Source organism: Rhinatrema bivittatum, chromosome 11, assembly GCF_901001135.1.
Source record: "Rhinatrema bivittatum chromosome 11, aRhiBiv1.1, whole genome shotgun sequence".
Taxonomy (NCBI): Eukaryota; Metazoa; Chordata; class Amphibia; order Gymnophiona; family Rhinatrematidae; genus Rhinatrema; species Rhinatrema bivittatum.
The window spans coordinates 26,537,836-26,558,938 of record NC_042625.1 but is presented as its reverse complement, the minus strand read 5'-3'; the positions used below and the strand labels follow the sequence as shown (position 1 = coordinate 26,558,938).

Here is a 21,103-nt window from a genome sequence, read left to right as displayed (position 1 = left end):
CCTCCTTCAAGGTCAAGGAAACCAAAATGGGCTCTCTTTGACTCAGGCACTGAATCTGCCCCAGAAACTCCAAGCATTTTCAAAGCCTGGGAAATCAGAGTTGGCAATTCATCTCTATGAAAGAACTGTAACATAGTTCTATATAGTTGTAATCCGGGGGGAATTTCACCATCCTCAAGACCAGGAAGTACCTGAGGTGTATTCACTGAGCTACCTTCCCCCGCTGAGGAACCAGTTAGGGGAGTTCCAAAATCAGGCACTCCACCTGATCTGTCTTTACCCAGACCCACATCCAGCTGGGAAGAACCAGGCTTAGTGAAAAATCAGAGGAAGACAATTCTCTCTGAGCTTCCAAACAGCGCTGGCACAAATCAGCAGGCTTTTCCGGCTGAGACTCACAAATCTGACAAGCAGTGCAAAGAGAAAGACACTTAGACTTCTTAGTACAGGTACCATTATGGCCGACAAGGTGTGTATCTAGCTGTTTTACTTTTTTTTTTTTTTTTTTTAAATATGTGCTCAACTAGATGTCCAAAAATTGTGTGTCCAACACTTAGGTGCACACTTCTAGGCGCTTACCTAAGCGTCCAAAAAAAAATAAGTACACAAAGAACTTAAGCGCACAGTATCACTTATGTGCAGAGGTAAGCATACAGCCACTATGGCATCACTTAATGTGGGCGCACAGACTACAAGGCCCAACTATGCATCCAAAAACTGGGCACACAACCTGGACGTACAGTTAGATGCACACGCCGGACCGACAATGCTATAGAGGGCAGCCTTAGAAAGCGCGCAAAATGCCATTGCACCCTACCGCACAGCGAAAAGCTTTGGCATGTGGCCTAGCCTAAGGAGGCTGCTCAACCCGCCAGACTGCCCACGTCCCTCAACCTCCCATGGAGTAGGACAAAAGTCAGACCGGACTGGAGGAAGAGGAAGCCCTGCACAACAAAAAACCTTCTTGAAGCTCAGCCTTACTTGGCTGAGTACAGAGACAGTCTCCAGCTGCGGAGGGAGAGGGCGTGTGCTCTCACCGCCGCACTCTGCTTCCTGCACCCACTATCTTTCAGCTGCTCAAGCAGCTAAGTCCACACTGGCTAAAAAAAAAATCAGCTAATGGACCAAGGCACTCGTTTGAGGGACCACAGAAATCACCTCAGGAATTCTCAACTGTAAAAGGGACCATTTGGTATCACTGCAGGAGAGTGGGGCAAATGTATTTCCTTAATTCTCCTTTTCTTTAAAATGAAGCAATCCCCAGTGGGGAGATGTATGTCCACCATCTGCTGGAGACAGAGAATACTGGCAGGCTGATGTCACTGCAGGGGTATATGTACTGTGACGTCAGTTTGTGCCATCTCCATCTCCTGGTAGAGGTGCATAACCCCCACTTGTTCTGGATTCATCTGAATGGACACTAAGAAATACTTTGTTTTTATTTAATGCATGTGGAAGGGAAGAAAGCAACATGAATCCTAAACTTTATAAATTTGTCATATATTTAAATTATTTAATATTCTTAGATTCCATAGCATCCAAATACAAATTGATCAGTGAGGCTAACAATAAAACCAATCAAACATTGCATAATGTTTAGGGGCCAGTATTGAAATGCTTCTTAGCCAGATAAGTAGCAGCTGCTGAAAATTTGGCTATGTTCAGTGGCCACCACTTAGCCAGATAAGTATTTATCCATCTAAGTAGATAGCCAGATATCTTGGGGGCAGGCAATGGATGGATCGATGTGCCTATATTCAATTAAATCTGCTGAATAGCAGGTCTAAAGTTATCCAGATATAACTCAAGGTATACAATTAGATTCTAAGCCCTTTGGGGATAGGAAAATACCTATACTACCTAATGTAATCTGCTTTGATGAACACTTTGAAGTGCCGAAAAGCAGAATATAAAAATCTAAATAAAATAAAACAATTACACAAAAGAAACATAAAAACAAAGTTAAAACACCACTAAAAATAACACACAAATCAAATAGCATACACATTCCTAAGAAAGCTAGCTTTAATTTCTTTCCGGATATATCAATCATCGTGCTAAGTAATATCCTTCTCTTACCTGTTTCAGCTGGAGGACAGTGCCCAAAGTTTCTACCATAGGGTTCTTTTTGTAATGTTCTACAAGATCTGTTAGAGAGTCAAATTTCTCTCCTCCACCAACATCATATTTCAAATCCTGGACAACAGAAAAGGGTCATAAATCAGAATCTGTTAAATGTTAGCAATTAAAGAACCACTTTTATCTACGAAGCAAGTGATCCCTTAGATGGAGAGTGGCAGTTAGCGCTTTATGGATCTAATTACACCAGCACCCTACACTGCAAGATCTAAGAAAATCCAAACCTCTGAAAGAATTAATAAGATAAAATAAAAACTCACAATATTTTTCAAAGCATTCTGTGTGGGGCTTCCCCCCCCCCAGAGCTTAGAGACAGGGAGGATAACTTTCTAATTGCACATGGCAGCACATATGGCCAGGAGCAGATCTATGCAAGATTTTATAACCTATGCATATGATACATGTGCATATCTCTACCCCACACATACACAGGCTTACACGTGAATACACGCAATGCATTGAAACCACGTCTATTAATACACTGAATACATGTACTTTTCCTACCCATTGTAAAAATATACGTGTATATTTTACACTCGCAAGCTGTCCAATTTCAAAAATATGCTTGCATGCATGAAATTAACCAGTTTACCAATTAATTCACTCAATCCTTCTCCAGGTCATCAAGATATTCTGGGTTCTTCACCCTGAACTCCCCAACTCATCCAGACCTCCCCACCCAGTCAGCACGATGCAATGCACACATTTAATATCACTTACGCAGGAAAATTGGTTCTTACCTGCTAATTTTCATTCCTGTAGTCTCACAGATCAGTCCAGATCCTGGGTTTTGCCTCCCAGCCAGCAGATGGAGACAGAGAAAGTTTCACCTACTCTGTACGTAACCCAGTGTGCCACCTACAGTCCCTCAGTATTGACCTGTACCCGAGTCAAGATAACAAAAACCATAAATTTCTAAGCAAGGTCGCTCCCCCCTCCAACAAGCCAGAAGAAGTTGAAGTTGCCCAAAAAGACAATGGGAAAACTAGTTAACTAGTTTCCCAAATTTAACATAAGCAATCAGCATTGAAAACCTCCAACAATTCTGTACTATATACAAAGCAACAGTATGAGCAGCGGATTCTTCCCCCCCCCCCCCGTAAATGGGTGGGTCTCTGGACTGATTTACGATGCTACAGGAATGAAAATTAGCAGATAAGAACCAATTTTCCTTTCCCTGTACGTACCCAGATTAGTCCAGACTCCTGGGATGTACTTAAGCTCCCCTTAACTTGGGTGGGACGTGGAGAGTTCCGCTCATAGAACACTCTCACTAAAGCACATGGAAGCCAGAGCCCCGACATCCAAGCGATAATGTCTAGCAAAAATGGGCAAAGACTTCCCAGTAGCCACCCAGAAAATTTCATGCTGAGACATGCTGTGACTCAGCCCAGGAAGTCACCTGAGAATGTGTCAGGTGTGCCCCTAAAGCCCCCGGTAGTGGGTGCCCTTTAGAAGTGTAAGCAGACTCGATCGCTTCCTTCAGCCAACACACAATTGTATCCTTAGATGACTTATTTCCCTTCTTTGGGCCACTCCACAGTACAAAGAGGTGATACTATCAACAAAGAGGTGATGCGATCTATGGAAATCATAACTGACCTTTAGATACCTCAATAATGCATGCCTCCAATCTAAAAAGCCTAAGCTCCCCCGCATGAGGCGTAGAGAAATCCAAATCCATAAAAACTGGAAGCTCTACTGTCTACCTCAGATGGAACACAGAGACTACCTCAGGCAGAAAAGAAGGCACCATGAGTAATGATACCCCTGAATCAGACATTTGTAGGAAGGGATCTTGACACGACAGTGCCTGTAGCTCCAATATTCTCCTGGCTGAACAAATAGCCACCAAGAAAACCACTTTAAAAGTCAAGTGCTTAACCGTAGCTCTCTTTAGTGGTTCAAACCGAGCTCTTTAGTGATTCAAATTAAGCCTCACACAATCCTCTAAGGACTAGATTCACATTCCAAGACAGACAAATGTTCTGCACCTGAGGACACAAGTTCTTAGCTCCCTGAAGGAAACAGAACATCCGGATGTGCGGACAGATGATGCCTTTGCACCTTACCCATGAGACAACCCAATGTCGCTACCTGTACACTCAAAGGCCAGACTCTTGACAAGCCAAAATATATGACACCATAGCCTGAACAGACTGAGGCTGCACTCTATGAACACCAGACCAGGTTCAAAGATGCTCCAAATTCACACATATGTCAAGGATGTAGAAGATGGAAATAACAGTTTTGGAATATTCCCTCCATCTCTGTTGTCTCCTCTCAGAAGCGAAAACACGAGACAGAAGTGAGCTGCCTGACCAAAAAATATTGGGCCCTGATGGAAAAGAGTCAACCGATGTCCGAACCTCAGGGGCCCGTCTATGGCCATGTTTATCAGATCTGGGAAGCATGGTTGATGTGGCCACTCTTGAGCTACCAGGATCACATTGCCTGGATGTTTCTCTATCCAGTGTAATCCCTTGCCCACCAGAGGCCACAGGACAGAAGACAAAGAAGAATACCTGGAGTCTACAGCAGCACCAGAGCTCAGATTCCTTTGTACCGTGTTTTGTTCTGTTGGGCTATCCCCATCTTCCATAAATGAGACAAATTGCTGCCTCCGACAACTCCTATTCCCCGGGGTCTAACTTTCTCCAATTGATAAAATCCGCCTGAACGTTGTTCACTCCAGCGATGTGAGACGCTGCCAGCAGCTCCAAGTGCTGTTCTGCCCAGAGAATCAACTCCCAGGCCTCGCAAGCCACTGCTGATTCTTGGTTGAGAACTTAAGAAATTGCCACGCTGGGTCAGACCAAGGATCTATCAAGCCCAGCATCCTGCCTCCAATAGAGGCCAAACCAGGCCACAAGAACCTGGCAATCACCCAAACACCAAGAAGATCCCACGCTACCAATGCAATCAATAGCAGTGGCCATTCCCCAAGTAAACCCGATCAATAGCCTTGACGGTTGATGTAGTCCACTGTTGTCACATTGTCTGATAGAATCCATATTGGATGGCAGTGTAACCTTGGCAGACAGGCAAGCAACATGAAATGCATCACTCTTGTCTCTAACAGATAGGCCATGATGCCTCCTGTTTGGACCACTGGTCCTGCACCGACTGATCTTGCCACACCGCCCTCCATCCAGAGAGGCTTGCATCGGTGGTAACTATTATCCAATTTGGAATCTCCAATTCTGCACCACGCTCAAGATTGGTGCAAGCAAGCAGCACGAAAGACTGTACCCTGGATTCCCCCTTTAATGGAAAAGGAAGATGAAACTCTTCCAATAACTGATTCCAGCGGGAGAAGAGCCCCCTGCAGAGACTGCATATGTGCAAACGCCCAATGCATTAATTCCAATGTCGATGCCATAGAACTCAGACCTGTAAACAGTCCCAGACCCTGGGCACAGAAAGCTCTAGCAGAAGCCTAATCTGACTCTGCAATTTCAGCACTCTTTCTCCATGAGAAACACTCTCTTCACCAGTGTGTTGAACTGAGCTCCCAGATACTCCAGAGTTTGTTAGAGGACTAAATGGCTCATTGTTAGGTTTACCACCCATCCTAGAGACTTCAAGCGCTTCGGTATCTTTTGTACTGATTGCTGACAAAGGCCACTTGATTTTGCATGAATAAGTCAGTCATCCAGATACGGATACACCACCACACCCCTCCTTTTGCAATGCGACTGCCCCAACCACCATTTATTTATTTATTTAGCACTTTTCTATACCGACCTTCATGGTTGAGGACCATATCAGATCGGTTTACATCAAAAGGGGGAACTGTAACAAGAACCATAAATAAAAAATAGGAAGAACAAAGTTACATTTAACAGGGGTAGTAAACTTGGAAGCAAAGACTGCTAGAAGCAAAAAAGTTTAAGGAATGTAGTGATTAGGAAATTAACAACAGTTAATGTGTCAGGTAGTCTCTTATTCAGAACTTGAAGTTAGAATGGAGATCCTTAGTTCAAAGGGGTATTTATTCGTCTAATGTGTGTCTGAGGGATTTGTGAAGGCCTGGCGGAAAAGCCAGGTCTTCAGTTTTTTTCTAAATAATAATAGGCAGGGTTCCAGTCTGAGGTCGTATGGGATGTTGTTCCAGATAGCTGGGCCTGCTGTAGAAAAGGATCGATCTTTGGTCGAGGTGAGGCGAGTAGCTTTTGTGGGTGGGGCCTGTAGGGTTCCTTTATATATACCTTGATGAAGGTACGTGGAGCCATTGCCAGCTGAAGGGAAGGGCTCGAAACTGAAAATGTTCCCTTACGACCATGAACCTCAGGAATTCTGGTGCTCCAGCCTGTTGGCTATGTGCAGATATGCCTCTATCAAGGCAAGAGATGCCAAGAACTCTCCCTTGTATACTGCTACTATGACAGACCTCAGAGTTGGATCTCAGAGTTTCCATACAGAAATGGGGAACCTTGAGAGTTGCAATTACCTTCTTTAAATCCAATATCTCTTGAATTGGATACAGGGGGAAAAATAAACAGGATGCTTAACTTAAAATTGAACTCCAGCCACACTAAGTCTGTTCAGGGTCTGAGCCAATAGACTCTGGCCACGACGAGTGTGTTCAGGGTCTGAGCCAACAAACTTGGCAAGACATCTCTGTGAAAAAAGAAAAATCTGAGTAGAGTCCAAAGCGGCTCTCAATTATATGCAATTTCTCCCTCTTCTAGAAGTGAGAAATCCAATTCCCAATCGGAATCTTCCGATGTCTCATGATCCAACATCCCCTTGAACATTACCAGGGACAAGCTGGAGGAGAAGGATGGATCTATACTGGAGTCCATAGGCCCAACCTTGCTCTCTCTAACCTCTCTCAGGGAAGCTTCTGCCCTCTGGAACAAGGGAGGAGAACTGACCATTGCCTCACCTCCCACTTCATTCCCTCCCTCCAGAGACACCATAGAGTGAGGGGATGTCCCAACAAGGGCAAAAGCTGTACTAGTGAAATCGCTTTGAGCATATAAACAGCGCTAACACAAATGGAGAGATTGAGGACTGAATTGCTATCAGATGGCAAGCCCTCACAGATAGCAAGGCGCTTGGACCTGTTAGTCCCTGGCGCCTAGCTCTCCTGAACTTCGGCTCTAGGCAGCCTCCTGTGCACACACTAATGCCACCTGAGCATACAGACACACCCCTCTAGGATGCACACAAATACACGCTCAAGACTAGGTCATGGTCGCATGCATACAAGTACCTGTGCAAATGTGCGCTCAAGTCTGGGTTGCAGACGTACATGCTCAAATTTAGGCCACAGTCTTATGCGCCCAGGTCCCATCACATGCAACCGCCACGCGGTTAAAATCCACGCACATGCCTACAAGAACCGCTGAAGTGGTTTAGCACACGGCTAAGTAAAGCCTGCCTGCACCTTCAACTTGTTTAGGCCCAGATCTGTTTAACATCTGGCACCGAAAATCATCGGCTAGCTCAGGCCTTTTGATTGACCGAGAATCCATGGAGACTGGGGCCAAGAGCCAGCATATCGCTAAACACGCTTTGCGCATAAGCAAATTAAAACTGGCAGGAGACCTCTACCAGAACAAGAGACTCCTCCTCAGTGCAAGTGCCTCTCTGCAGGACAGGGAACCGCCAGTGATACTTGAGGAGGGGATTCCTCTGTCTTTCCTGCCAAAGCTATTCCACACTATTTCCACACTGACAGGGAAAGCCTCAGCGCTAGACTGTCACCTGCGAAGCTTGTTTTACAGGTGCGGTCATGCTTGACGCAGCCCCCTCCCCCCGAATGCTTTTTCTGCAAGCACACAATGTTCCTCCCCGCACCCACAGCACCACCAGCACCTCAACAGCAAGCAGGGAAACAGGCCCTCAGTGCCACGGAACCAACACCCGGTCTCCTCCACAGGCAGAGAAACTGCTGAAAAACCCCATCGCAGAGCTCCCCAAGCTGCTGAGGTAACTCCCCCCCCCCCCGCTGCTGCACAGATTCCTCCATTGAGTTCCTTGTTCTCTCTCTTTTTTTTTTTTTCCACTCTCCAGGAACAAAAAGATATACATAAAAACCAATAGCTCTTTTGGTGCGGAGGTTCAGGTCGCATGGCAGATCAGAAAAGAGCCAGACCACTGGCTATATCAGTCTCCTTTTGCCAAACTTTAGAGACCCAGCCCAGGACAAACCGTATAAAAGGGATACTTCCCTGGGCTTGCAGTGCAGAGCTTTCAGCAGGTTCCACCGCTGTCTCATGGATGATGAGGGCTCTGGACCTCTGGACGGAGCTATTAGAAGGGTCACCAACACCCTGCTTGTCTGCCTCAAACTAGGGGGGGATGGCCTCACCAGGACCTCACAACCCTCCCCCTCCCCTAGGAGGATCCAGAAATTTTGTCTTTTAATCTTTCTTTTCTCTCTCTCCAGACTGCAGGTTTTACACCATCTACCATCTGCTGGAGACAGAGAAATACTGAGGGACTGCAGGTGGCACCCTGGGTTATACAGTGTCAGTGACATTTTCTCTGCCACCATCTGCTGGCAGGGAGGGAAAACCCAGGAGTCTGGACTGATCTGGGTACGTACAGGGAACAGATAATTATCAGGTATAAAAATAGGCAAGTAGGCTGCAAATGTACGCATGTGTCTTAAAACAGCAACTTATGCGCCTGTTGGCCCTGCCTACGAACGCCCCTAGACTGCCTTTTTTTTGTGCACGTACGTGCGCATTTCCAACTTTTATAAAACCATGGAAATTGCGAATAGATGCTACCTCCACAAGCATTTGTTAATTTTTACGTGTACCATTTTGAAAATTCATCACACAGGGTTTCTAGAACTAATTTTCCCAGCTTAATCTACAAATGTAACTTATTACCATATAATGATTATAAAGGAAGAAGTCAATTTTAGCAAAACTTACAAATACAAAAGGAGAATTTACTCAGAAAAAAATATATAAAAATACTTCCCCCTTCCCCCTTAATCTGAAGCCTTGTAGATGGGTCATGGTAAGTAGTTTCTTCACATTATTTGACTCCAGTTACATTTTTTGCACTACAGCACAACTCTGAGGGTAAAGAGGCTGTCTGAAAGCTTCCCACCCCGATTGATGCAAAAGACGTAGGTACTTTGACTTGCTTATTCCTGAAGCATTTCTAGGGCAGGCAGCTTTGTGCCTAGTTCAGCATTTTCAAAACCGCACATGGAAAAAGCAGGTGCAAGTCTCTGCTTCCTCCTTCAGCAGTTTTCAAAAGGGAAAGCCCTACGAGGAAAAATGTACCCATGGACTTTGAAATAAAAAAATAAAAAGCATAGGTTTTGATAATTACCCTCTCTATACCCTGGACATAAAAGTCTGTCCAACTGTTGCCTGCACCCACACAGCGAAGACAAAATTGCTTTTGTGTATGAACAATTAGAAAGAACCTTGCATCCTGTGCTTCTTGGCCCTGCAACAACTCGGCCTTGACATCTAATACACAAAGAAATGGTGGTTTTATTGGTTTACCTGGCACCGTATCATCACGTGAGTCACTTTTGATTTCCCATCGTTGCTTTCACCCTTATCATCCCCCGTGCGGACTGAAAGGACAAAGTCCCCTGGGTGGCTTTGGCTCTCCCGCACCAGAAAGCTTCCATGTTTTCCCTTTTCTGTTAGCAGCTTTTCGGCTTCCTTTCCTGACAGGTGTCCATGGAACCACCTTCAACGTGAAAGACAGACAAACAGTTTTCCACCACTGTACCTGCTCATCCATCATTAGAGGTTTCACCATTTGTCTAAGAGCCAAAATGTTATTTACTTTCAATATTAGAATCCTGAGAGCAGTCACAATAACTCTCTATGCTACAAATGAAGTATTAACAAGAAGCCAGAAAAATAGCTTAGCTAGTGTCTCATTACCACAAGTGTAAAGCTTCAAGGGAATTTTGTCAAAACGTACTTCAAGCATTAAATCTGTACTCTAGGATTGCAGGTGTGGGCTACCACGTGAAGGGACCTGGATTTGATTCCCTGGATTAGCTGGGGGAGGCTGCGAAGGTCCCGTTCCCTGCCCCTGAGCAGTAATACCCTCATAGGCATTACTGGGCATAAAACCCACACAAACTGTACTCTAAATGTGGGCACAGAGTTCAACTCAACAGCTCTACCCTGTAATCTGAAGTTCTGAGCAAAAAAAGAATTCCTACGTTTAAAAAAAAAAAAAAAAAAGCCTCTGCTCTCGCAATTACTTCTTATTGATCCCTCATCTGGCAAGCGCGAAGAAGCAGTCTGCGAGGTCTCAAACTCACACACTATGTGCTTTTTTTAATTTTTTTTGTTCCATTAAAAATCTAACACAACCTACAAAGACTCTTGTGATTTCCAGTCATAAATGGCTCAAATCAACCAACTTCAGATGTTCTGCTGCTTTGTGACACAAACATTTTAAAAGCAAAAGATGGAGTATCTGATTTTTAGTCATACAAAGATTCTTAGAATAAGAAAAGATGTGGTTTGCATTTATCTGCATAATCTGTAGTCGTTGAAAACACAAGAATACACAAAAAATTGACATTTTTTGTACACAGCAAGAAAAGCATTTTAATGATTTAAGCATACAGTTTTACACTACTTTGATTTATAATCAGGTTTTCCAGAAAAGACTGAAATCTGAATAGCTATTAACTATTTCAAGCACAGGGGGCCCTAGCTACTGGAGGCTCCCAATGGTTATCTGCAACTTCTTATCAAAATATTAAGAGGACTCCAGCAGTACCCTCTGGAAATTGAAAATATTCTATATGTTATCAGGCCAAATTCATTTTTTTGCTCCTTGCTCACTCTTGAGGTTGAACAGACATCTATTGGTAGAGAAGTTGTAGTTTGTTTTTTTTTAATTTGATTTCTGTTTACCTTGAAATGACATTAGCGGATCTTTGCTACACTGAAAGAGTAACAAACACAGAAATGATTTACAGACTTGATTTACCTTCTCCTTCCTTTTCATTTTCAAACAGATTACTGCAACTCCCTATTACTAGGCCTACCTTCAGGATTAATAAAACCACTACAGTTACTACAAAATGCCTCAGCTAGGGACAAGGAAATTTGACCACATCATCCCCTGGCTGATAGCACTGCACTGGCTTCCTGTACAATCCAGAATTCATTATAAAGTATTAACCCTAATTTTTAATATCAACAGCATTAACCCATGCTTAATAGGAGTGAGACTTCAACCATGCACACCGCAGCAAGCCCTAAGATCGCAAAACAAAACAAAGGACTTCTAAATGTGCCTACAACACGGAGCACACACCTAACACAAATAAGAGGCTGCATGTTTTCCATAGCAGGCCCCAAGCTATGGAACTCTCTTCCAGAGACATTACGTCTGATAACAGAAAGAGTTTCAAACGTGAACTGAAAAACATGGCTCTTTAGAAATGCATATGATTTTAACAAAATACCGATATGCTGATAACCTCACTGTAAATGTGTTGACCCAGAATATGTATCGGCTGTTGTGTTGATTTAGCATATGAATGTTGACCCAGAATATGAATGTTTATTTTGTAAACCAATGTGAGCTGCTTTTGGAACGACGGTATATAAAATGTGTAAATAAATTATATAGTAGCAAATATCCCAGGTTGAAGATGGGTATGGGAATGGAATACCATGACAGACAAAAAAAAATTAAAAATCACGGAAATAAGGATTTCAGAGTATATGCTTGGAAGACTAAACCTTTTCATTTATATTACATCTTTTGTGACTCTTCTTTAACCAGCCTACTTCGCCCAGACAGGTTACTGCAGATACTAACCTATGTAATCTTGTTCTCCCTCAGATGTTTGCTCAGCTCCAGCAGGCACACGTGTACTATTTTGTTTTTACTAGCTCCTCTGACTTACAATGCCACAGGTTAAGCTTACTGTGAAAAGTAGTGCCTTACATTGTTCTCTTTACCCTAAGCCTATCCTTCCCTCCAAACATTCTCCTCACCAGCTTTGATTCTTGCCCCTTTGTTCTACTAGGCCTCACCAGACTCCACAGTCCTCTCTATCCATCTCCTTGGGATGTACTACTGATCCTGCTCAGCTTCTTTGGTTTCAAGCTGAGCATACTGGCTTGTAGTAAAACATATCATAATTAACCACAGGAATTGAGCTATTTAACTAAACATCATAATCGAGGCAGCAGCCAGTCAGAGGCTGCCACCAAAGTGCCTATTAGGTAGATAAGGTACTGGCATGACCACGATGAAACTGAATGGAAGCCAGCCACCAAAATGACCCAATTTTCTACTAAATAAATCCAATATCATGTTCCAAGCAAGAGAGCAAGAAAAAAAAAAAAAGAAAAAAAAAGAATGGCTTATCTCATAATCAGATGGATAAAAATTCAGATATTCCTTTTACCTTAATTGCCTTTTGAAAAATGCCCCATAATACGTGAAAAAAAAAAAAAAAGCAAAGTGAAGGATGAATATATTTTTAAATGAAATATAAAAATGCCTTAAGAATATGGAATCAGGAACTGCTGCTCCCACTGTCCTCCGGAGAATTTTTTAATTTCATATCGCTTAAACATGCCAGAAGAACCCGTACATTGGAGCACACTAGTGCATTCTTCAGGACCACTGGACTGCCTCTGTCCATGGGAAGATTTTTAGGTGGCAGATTTTTAGAGCTTAAAATTTCAACCCACATGAGGTGCATTCTCTCTCTTCGGTGATTCTCGTGGATCTGAGGCAAAGGCAAAGTTCTTCTCTAAACACTGGTTGATGCCCTAGCATGTCTGGGTTGGAGACCTTTCCTAATCCCATACATCTTACAGCCGTGGGTCCCTCAAGCATTCTCTGTGAGGCAGCTACAGCTGGGTCATCATCTTGATTGAACCAGGGGCTGAGTCACTGGGAGTGCATCGGAGCTTTCTTCTGCCAGCTCTCCTCATTTGTGCTCACTGGATGAGTAAGGAACTTGAAGTCTGAATGGGAGTAGTAGCCCTTTTTAAAAAGTGTTATAGATTTCAAATTTGCTCTTCTCAAGGAAACAAAATAGGAATATAAGTTGCAGACGGTCAGCACCTGTTGAGCACAAAATTTTAGATTTGTCTATGTCTTCTGTATCCTCTTTCTCCAGGCTAGTCATTGCCTGCTTAGGATTTGCCACCAGCTCGGTCGGGACAAGCCTGGTTAAGTTATCTGCAGTAAGAGCGGCTTTATCACAACCCATGTACTGCTCAATGTGCTCTTAAAGAATGCCAAATTTTGGAGTTGCTCTCATGTCAGGGGCCTTTAGACTCCTATCATAATCAAGTGATTCATTCTTGTGTTCTTGGAAACCTGGAAAATCGTTATCAGCATACAAATCAAACAATGATGCCATGAGCAGGTTGATGATTTTACTTGGTCTCAGTCTCTAGCAATACACCAAGAGACCTTTGACTGCAGTTTTTATTTTATTTTTCTTGGAACTTTAAGAACAAAAAATGGGAGAGAGCAGTCAACAAATAATCCCTTGTCATTTTTTCCAGATAAGTAGCATTTTTGTTCTTGTTTTAATAAGTTCTTGTTTTAATAACCATTGATAAATTCACCGGAAAAAAATAAAAAAAACTGAAAACAAAGGTCCCTAAATATACTATATGGCCATCTTTAATGTAAATATTAGATAAAACCCCCGTGGTCACAGCGCCTTCTCAGAAGATTCTGAATTACTCTTTGGCTCCATGTATTGTATTAAATGCAGTGGTATTAGGAGGCAAACAGGCATTAGAAATTTCTGCTTACAAGTCCATCCACATCTGGATATGCCCGACTGCTATTCTAACAGTAAAACCTCTTATTTTCTGGCAGAGCAATTTTTCCTTTCGGATGCCATGGAAAAACTGGTGATCAAATCATTCCTGGAACAAGGATTTGTTTATCCAGGCACTTCTGATGGTCAAGTAACTTTTTTTTCTTTAGAGAACTTTTCTACATAGGTCACAACAGGCCATGGGCTGCATCCATGACCCAGTCTAATGGAGTTCCCATATGGAGATTAGCAGAAAAACTAAAGAAAGCTACTCTACCCATTGGGACCTAGTAGTCTGTCTAGAACAGTGACTTCCCAAACTGTCTTGGAGGATCCCATTTAGTCAGGTTTTCAGGATATCTGTAATGAATATGCATGAAGTATATTTGCATGTGACGAAAGCAGTGCATGCCAATCTACCTCATTGTATTGTAGATATCCTGAAAACCCAATCGATTGGGGGTCCTCCAGGATAAGTTTGGGACCCACTGGTCTAGACGATACCATTATGCATCTCAGGAAGTTTTACTTTCAGTTCTCAGGATGTGGATTTGAAGACATCCTTGTTAAGGCAGCATAAGGAGCTCAGAGATTTGATTTTAAATTTAAGATTTACAGAGATGACAGGCTTGATGGCCTAGCCACGAGCCCTACTGCTCCCTACATGTGTACATAGAATCAAACCCTTATCTTTCTAAAAGTACAAAAAAATGTAACAATAACATTCTCAAAATAGCCACACTTAATCTAAATCCCCTGCCACCAAGTTACCAAAGTGAACTGAAGATGTAAAATTAATAAGTCACAGGATGTGTGAACCAAGTGTCTTTATCAGTGAATTGTAATTCTGTTCTCTTGATGTAGCTGCAAAAATCTAACTACATCACTGCTTTAAAATGTATGCAGTGTATTATCTAAGAATGAACCCTTAGGTATGAATAACATGGTTACATTAAAAATGTACTTTTTATTGAAACCCATGATTGAAATTGAGGCAAGAAGAGCAGAGAGAAGCACTAAAGAGACAAAACAGCTGTTTTTATCATTTTCTCCCTCTATCATTTTGAGGTGTCTTAAGGATACCTTTTCAGGTATCACTTCTTGCATCTTTAGAGTATAACCACCTCAAACAAAGAGAGAATGAGTCGAGAATTATCTGATAGGGATGTTCTTGGAGTAAGTGGAATTCTACAGCAAAGAGGGGAGACTCGGAAACATCAGATCATTACAAAGCTTTACACTTTAAGGCCATTTTGGCATATTTCACTGACCTCTCAGAGGTTGGATCGGCACAGTTCAGTGGATATTTTAGCTCTATAACGTCCCCGTTCTTCTCTTTCAGCTGTCCATGGTGTTCCATGTAATACTGGACTAACTCAGCCAATGTAGCAAACTTTTCACCTCCATACAGGTCATAGTAATCCCCCGTGTTCTGAATCTTTATGTGCGTGACGGCTCCATTTCGCCTGGATTAAAGTTAGCAAGTGCACAAAACAAAGAAATAAAAAAAGTTACTCAGGTCAAAAATTACAATTTTTGTCCTCTGGAACTACTACTACTTATTTCTCTTGCACTACTAGCAGGTAGCACTGTACAGGGGCAGACATGTCTAGACAATACGTGTCTGAAACTTTCACCTTACTGATAAAGTAATTTACTTTTGTACCCAACCCTACAATAAAAAAAGGACTGCTTTCTGTAGGAGTTAGTCACAAAATGCTGCCTTTTATCACTATATGGCTTGTTCCAAAATTCAAAAGGATGGAAGGCTCCCGCAAATACCTGTATCTTCCCACCATGCACTCCATTCCTAAAATATTAAAATTACTTTCCTGCTTGAGCTCATTCAGTAGCTGGGCTTTACCCCTTTTTCTAAAATCCTAGAAAGAAATGGTGGCACTAGTGCAAGTTTGAAATCTGTGAGCAGTAGCACCAATCATCAAGCCTTAAAACGAGGAAGGTCTTAACGCCTGCCAATGAAAAACAGTAGTCTACAGTCACAACAAATACACATCATACCACTAACTGGCACCCTGGAGAGTAGCATCAGGAGAACAAGTGATAATGCATGACCTTCTGGTTGGTTAGAGATACTCTTTTCACAATGGCAGTCAGCGTGCAGAAGGGTTTACTGCACTGCTGATGCTCAACCTATTTTGGGGGATAAACAAAACGCCTCAGTTGCCAATGCACCTTTCAAGAATGCTGAATCTATCTGGATATAAATCAACATAAGCATTCTCTAAAAAGAAAGAAAGAAAAAGGTTTTTCTAAAGACAAAGAGAAATTGAAATTGAAATTTCAATTGGGAGAAATTCTCGTGAACATTGTGGCTTAAGTTATTGTATCACTTTGTGATCTGAACAGTTCAGACCATTTTGACTGTCGGCAACTGGTTTACCATCCAACATGGCCAATTTTCATGGCTGTACTGTTTGCTTTTGAAGTTATATGTATGATAGACACATACAATGAAATTTATCTGGGGAGCCAAGAACTGAGCAGAAGGAATTATTTTGATGTTTAGTGAATACAGAAACAGAAAGATACAACAATCTTGTGATATAGAACATGATAGCCAAGAGCTCAGGGTAGGAGAGAAAGTTCTGAACCAAAAATGTGAAGGTCATGTGTTTAGTTACAATAGTTAACAAGAGGCCGCAAAATAAGAGTCTGCACTGGTGCTTCTAAGGACAAAAACTTACCTAACAGAAAGTGTGAAATCGCCTGGATTACTTTTACTCGGTCGAGCCAAGAAACTGCCATCAACGCCTCTGGTCAGAAGCAAGTTTTCTGCCTCCACTCCTGTGATATTCGGGTGAAACCATCTGCACAAATCAAAAAAAGAAAAAAATAAATAAGTCAAACAACTCATGAACGTTAGGAACCTCTGCAAGGGCAAAGCCTTCGACCTCTGCTGTGCTTCAGCGGATGAAGCCAGGAAGTGGGAACTGGAACCCAAGACTCCACCAAGCAAAGGCCTGATTTAAAAAAATACTAAAAAAAAAAAAACTCTAGACGTTTTGTGCACTAGAACATCAAGGGGCCTGCTTACTAAAGTGTAGTTCATAAACAGCACATTAAAGCGCCAAAATAATGTAACATTTAAAAATTGGGTTTGGGCATGCTTTTAGTGCACAAATTTTAACTACACCCCTAAAGGCGGAGCTAAAGTGTGCAAATGGCCATATTAACACTTATGTGCAAGCTTATGCAAGCTGCTTTGCATAATTTTTGCATTTTACACTTTAATGAGAAAAGCTGTGCAATAGCGTTAAAGGCAATCAGTTAATCCTTCCTTAACATGCGTCACAAAGTGACGCTGGCATTAAGGCATTTCAGATGCCTGCACTACTGCTAATGTCCTTTAGTAATAGGTCCCTTAGTGAACACTACTGCGTTGGTCTGAACTCTAACCCAATGCAGGTAACAGATCATGCCACAATAGTTAAGACTTGACTAGTTGGTTTATCGTTGTTTGTAGTAACCGAGGTTTCCTAAATCCCAGGACAAATGTAAAACAATATCCATAGCGGTGCTGTTCTTTGTTAATTTCAGAACAAAACTTTTCTTTGCTCGTTCACTTGTGCACCAGTGTTTGGCCTACGAATGTTGTATTTGTTGCTTTTGCATCACCTTGCAGATTGCAGTGCATTTTTAGTTAATGGATACAACAGGAATTTCTCAGCGTTAGTCTTCCTCACTGCCATATTTACTGTGGAAACAAACATTTTATTGTGTATTCCTTGCACAAAACTTGCAGAAGACTACAGGGGAAAATGTCAGTGATCCCACCAATTTATTAACAAACATAAGAATATAGTTATTCCGACCATGTCCCTTTAGTCACCTGAATCCAGGATCTGAGCTGCCATCAAGTTCAAAGCACAGAGAGGGTCACTTTCAAAGGCACAGCCGTGGGTAAAACAAAATGACCTTTTATGGAATTGCTGTCCCCGGAAACAGTCGCACGTGTGCCCTATTTGCGAGGACATTTACCCAGAACGAGCAAAAGAGTTCCCAGGGTGTGAGGATGGTGAGGGGTTTGGACTTAGATGCACATTTTTTCGATTTTCCAAATGCACATGGCAATCTTCCTGAAAAATTGCCACGCACATAACAGGTGTAAATATGTGGAGGTAAATCTGGTGAGATGATTGGCAAAGCTAAGTGGACAAATGCATACAAGTCCACTTTAAACAGTGGTGGAACTTAACACGCGCTTTGATCCTTTATTGTAGGAAGCTGCTTGAAAATCACCTTCATAAAGAGCGTACTTACTGCCTATGGAATAAACATAGTGCAGCTCTGGACGTAAATGTTCCTCATGTGTGTCTATTCTCACATCAACCCAAAAAAGACAGAAAAAGAAAGTGTGGATAAAAATTCAGGCTAGGTCCAGATTTCAATATGAAAAGGAGCAGTCAACTTCCATTTTTGCACACTTCTAGTTCCATAGAAATACTTGTGTACAGCATTAACATGCAGGCAAGACAACTTTCTGCCTTGATCTAATAGGGTAGGGGTAGCCAACTCTGATCCTTGAGTCACAAGCAGGCCAGGTTTTCAGGATATCAACAATGAATATGCATGATAAAGATTTGCATGCACTGCCTCCACTGAATATGCATATGAGAGATTTGCATATTCATTGTGGATATCCTGAAAACCTGGCCCGTTTATGGCTCCCAAGGACCAGAGTTGGCTACCCCTGAAATAGGGATTTTAACTAAAAATTCTGATGTTACAGTAATTCTACAAAGCTACTTTCCCTTCAGAATCAGCACATCTGTTTAATTCAGAACCAAGCTTAAAATGAGTCACTTGTAACAGACAGAAAAATGAAAACTTAAAAAAAATTAAAAGTTCATTAATCTAAAAGCATAATCATCTAGTTGAATGACAAGCAGCCAGCTAGCAGGCTGAGTGACAGACAAACCAAAAGTTCATCAGCTCTGCCACTCTAGACATGAGAAATCACTGTTTAATTTTAAGAGACCTGATCCTTTTTTGTGCCCATTAGAAAAAAAAAAAAACCTTGTATAAATCAAACCTACTATAACATTCTTCCAAACCAACATAGAAAGATAAAAAACTTTTTAAATTAAAGATGTAGAAAAGTCTTGTCTCAGGCCTTACATCTTTAATATTTCATTATTAAAGATTTCCAGATAAGTCACTCGTTTCACTGACTACTACGGCTTTACTGTAACCCATCTCACAAATCTCTCATCTGGTATGACAGGGATAATCAGTGGTCATGTCACTACTTAAAGACTATCGCAGTGAAGATGACTGCCTTATAAAACTGGTAAAGTGTCCCAAACCGGTCCTGGGGACCCACAGTCAGTCGGGTTTTCAAGATATCCACAATGAATATAATGTATAAGATATATTTGCATCTCTGGAGATTCCGTATATGCAAATTTATCTCATGCATATTCATTTTGGATATCCTGAAAAACCTGACTGGCTATGAGGTTTAGGAGCCACTGGTATTGGGGGGGGGGGGGGGGGGGGGGCGCTCTATAGTTTAGGATAAGGCTGGCCCTCAAGAGCCACAAACAGGCCAGGTTTTCAGGATCTCCACAATGAATATGCACGAGATAGATGTTGTGGCTCTTGGGGACTGGAGTTGACCACCTCTGACTTAGGATGTACTTAATCATCATGTATTTTAGTTATAAAGGGACCTACGGACTAAAGCTTAACATGCACATTAAAGCCATTTAGCATGCACAAAAGATAGCATCCTAGACACAAAGGCCCTAGCAGACACGCTAAATCGATCTGAAAAGACATGTGTGTGTATAAACTAAAGTCATCATATCCTCGTGAAGTCATTTCACCCTCTGGAGACAGGGAAACACCTATTGTATCTGAATGTAACTCACCTTGAGCTATTTATGAAAAAAATGTGAGCTATATCTAAATAAATAAATGACATGTTAACAGGTGCATGCCAAATAACATGCACTATCTGGAATAGGGGTGGGCAAGTCCGGTCCTCAAGAGCTGCAAACTAGTTGGGTTTTCAGGATATGTTCTTAATATGCATGAGAGAGATTTGCGTGCACCCTACATTAAGGGGTAGATTTTATAATTTTGTGCGAGCGCGAACAAGAGTACGCGGGATTTCAATAGATACGCGCGTATCCATTAAAATCCGGGATCGGCGCGCGCAAGGCTGCAGATTTTGGGCAGCCTGTGAGCGCAGAGATGCGCAGCCTGTCTCCGTTCCCTCCGAGGCCGCTCCGAAATCGGAGCGGCCTCGGAGGGAACTTTTTCGCCCTCCCCTCACCTTCCCTATCTAAACCCCCCCTACCTTTATTGCCAGATTTACGCCTGCTGGAGACAGACGTAAATCTGCGCGCGCCAGCGAGCTGCTGGCGCGCCATCACCTGACCCGGGGGCTATTCTGGAGGGCGCGGTCACGCCCCCAGGCCGAAACCATGCCCACGGCACCGCCCCCGAAACGCCATGTCACGACCGCCACGCCCCCGGCACGCCTCTCCATGCAAGCCCCGGGACTTGCGCACGCGCCGCCGCGCCTATGCAAAATAGGCTCGGCGCGCGGGGGGGGGGGGGTGGGTTTGGGGAGGTTTTCGGGGGGTACGCGCGTATCCTACGCGCGTACCCCTTTGAAAATCTACCCCTAATTGTATGTAAATGTATTTCATGCCTATTCGTTAGGGAATATCCTGAAAACCCGACTGGTTTGCGACCCTCAAGGACTGGAATTACCCACCCTTGATTTAGAACACACAATCAGGCCGATGCAATATTGTGCACTGGCTGCAGCGCACGGCTTAAAGCGCGTCCATAACCCCCGATGCCATATGGGGATTAGCCATCCAATCAAGCTCATAGCACTCATCACATGTAAAGTACATGTAGATGAGGTTATTAGCTAATCACTGCGATTCAAAAACATTTTCCCGCACGGCCAATGCGCCCATTGCAACACTGCAAATTTTACACCAGCCCAGGGCTGGCGTAAAGGTCTGCCACGCTCAAGGACTCAATCCTGCTTTCTGTGATTCCTCCTACTAATATCGTTGCGACACTAAGTAACAGGAACCACAGAAAATGGAATCATGTTAAAAAAAAAAAAATTCTGGGTGCCCAATATACACGGTCCAGGCCACATAAATTGTGCCGGTAGCAGGAGAAAACAGATGCTCATATTGACTGTTTCCTAAC

General features: G+C 42.7%; 1 protein-coding gene across 2 annotated transcripts in view; it reads right to left on the bottom strand.

The window, feature by feature from the left end:
* Positions 1-21,103, bottom strand: part of PTPN11 (protein tyrosine phosphatase non-receptor type 11) — a 90,111-nt gene that overhangs the window by 61,773 nt on the left and 7,235 nt on the right. For both annotated transcript variants that reach the window (XM_029619327.1, XM_029619326.1), the window contains exons 2-5: positions 16,606-16,728; positions 15,172-15,366; positions 9,624-9,816; positions 2,080-2,196 (exon numbers count right to left, since the gene is read on the bottom strand). In XM_029619327.1, coding sequence (XP_029475187.1) covers positions 2,080-2,196; positions 9,624-9,816; positions 15,172-15,366; positions 16,606-16,728 — 628 coding nt within the window. The remainder of the gene's footprint in view (positions 1-2,079; positions 2,197-9,623; positions 9,817-15,171; positions 15,367-16,605; positions 16,729-21,103) is intronic.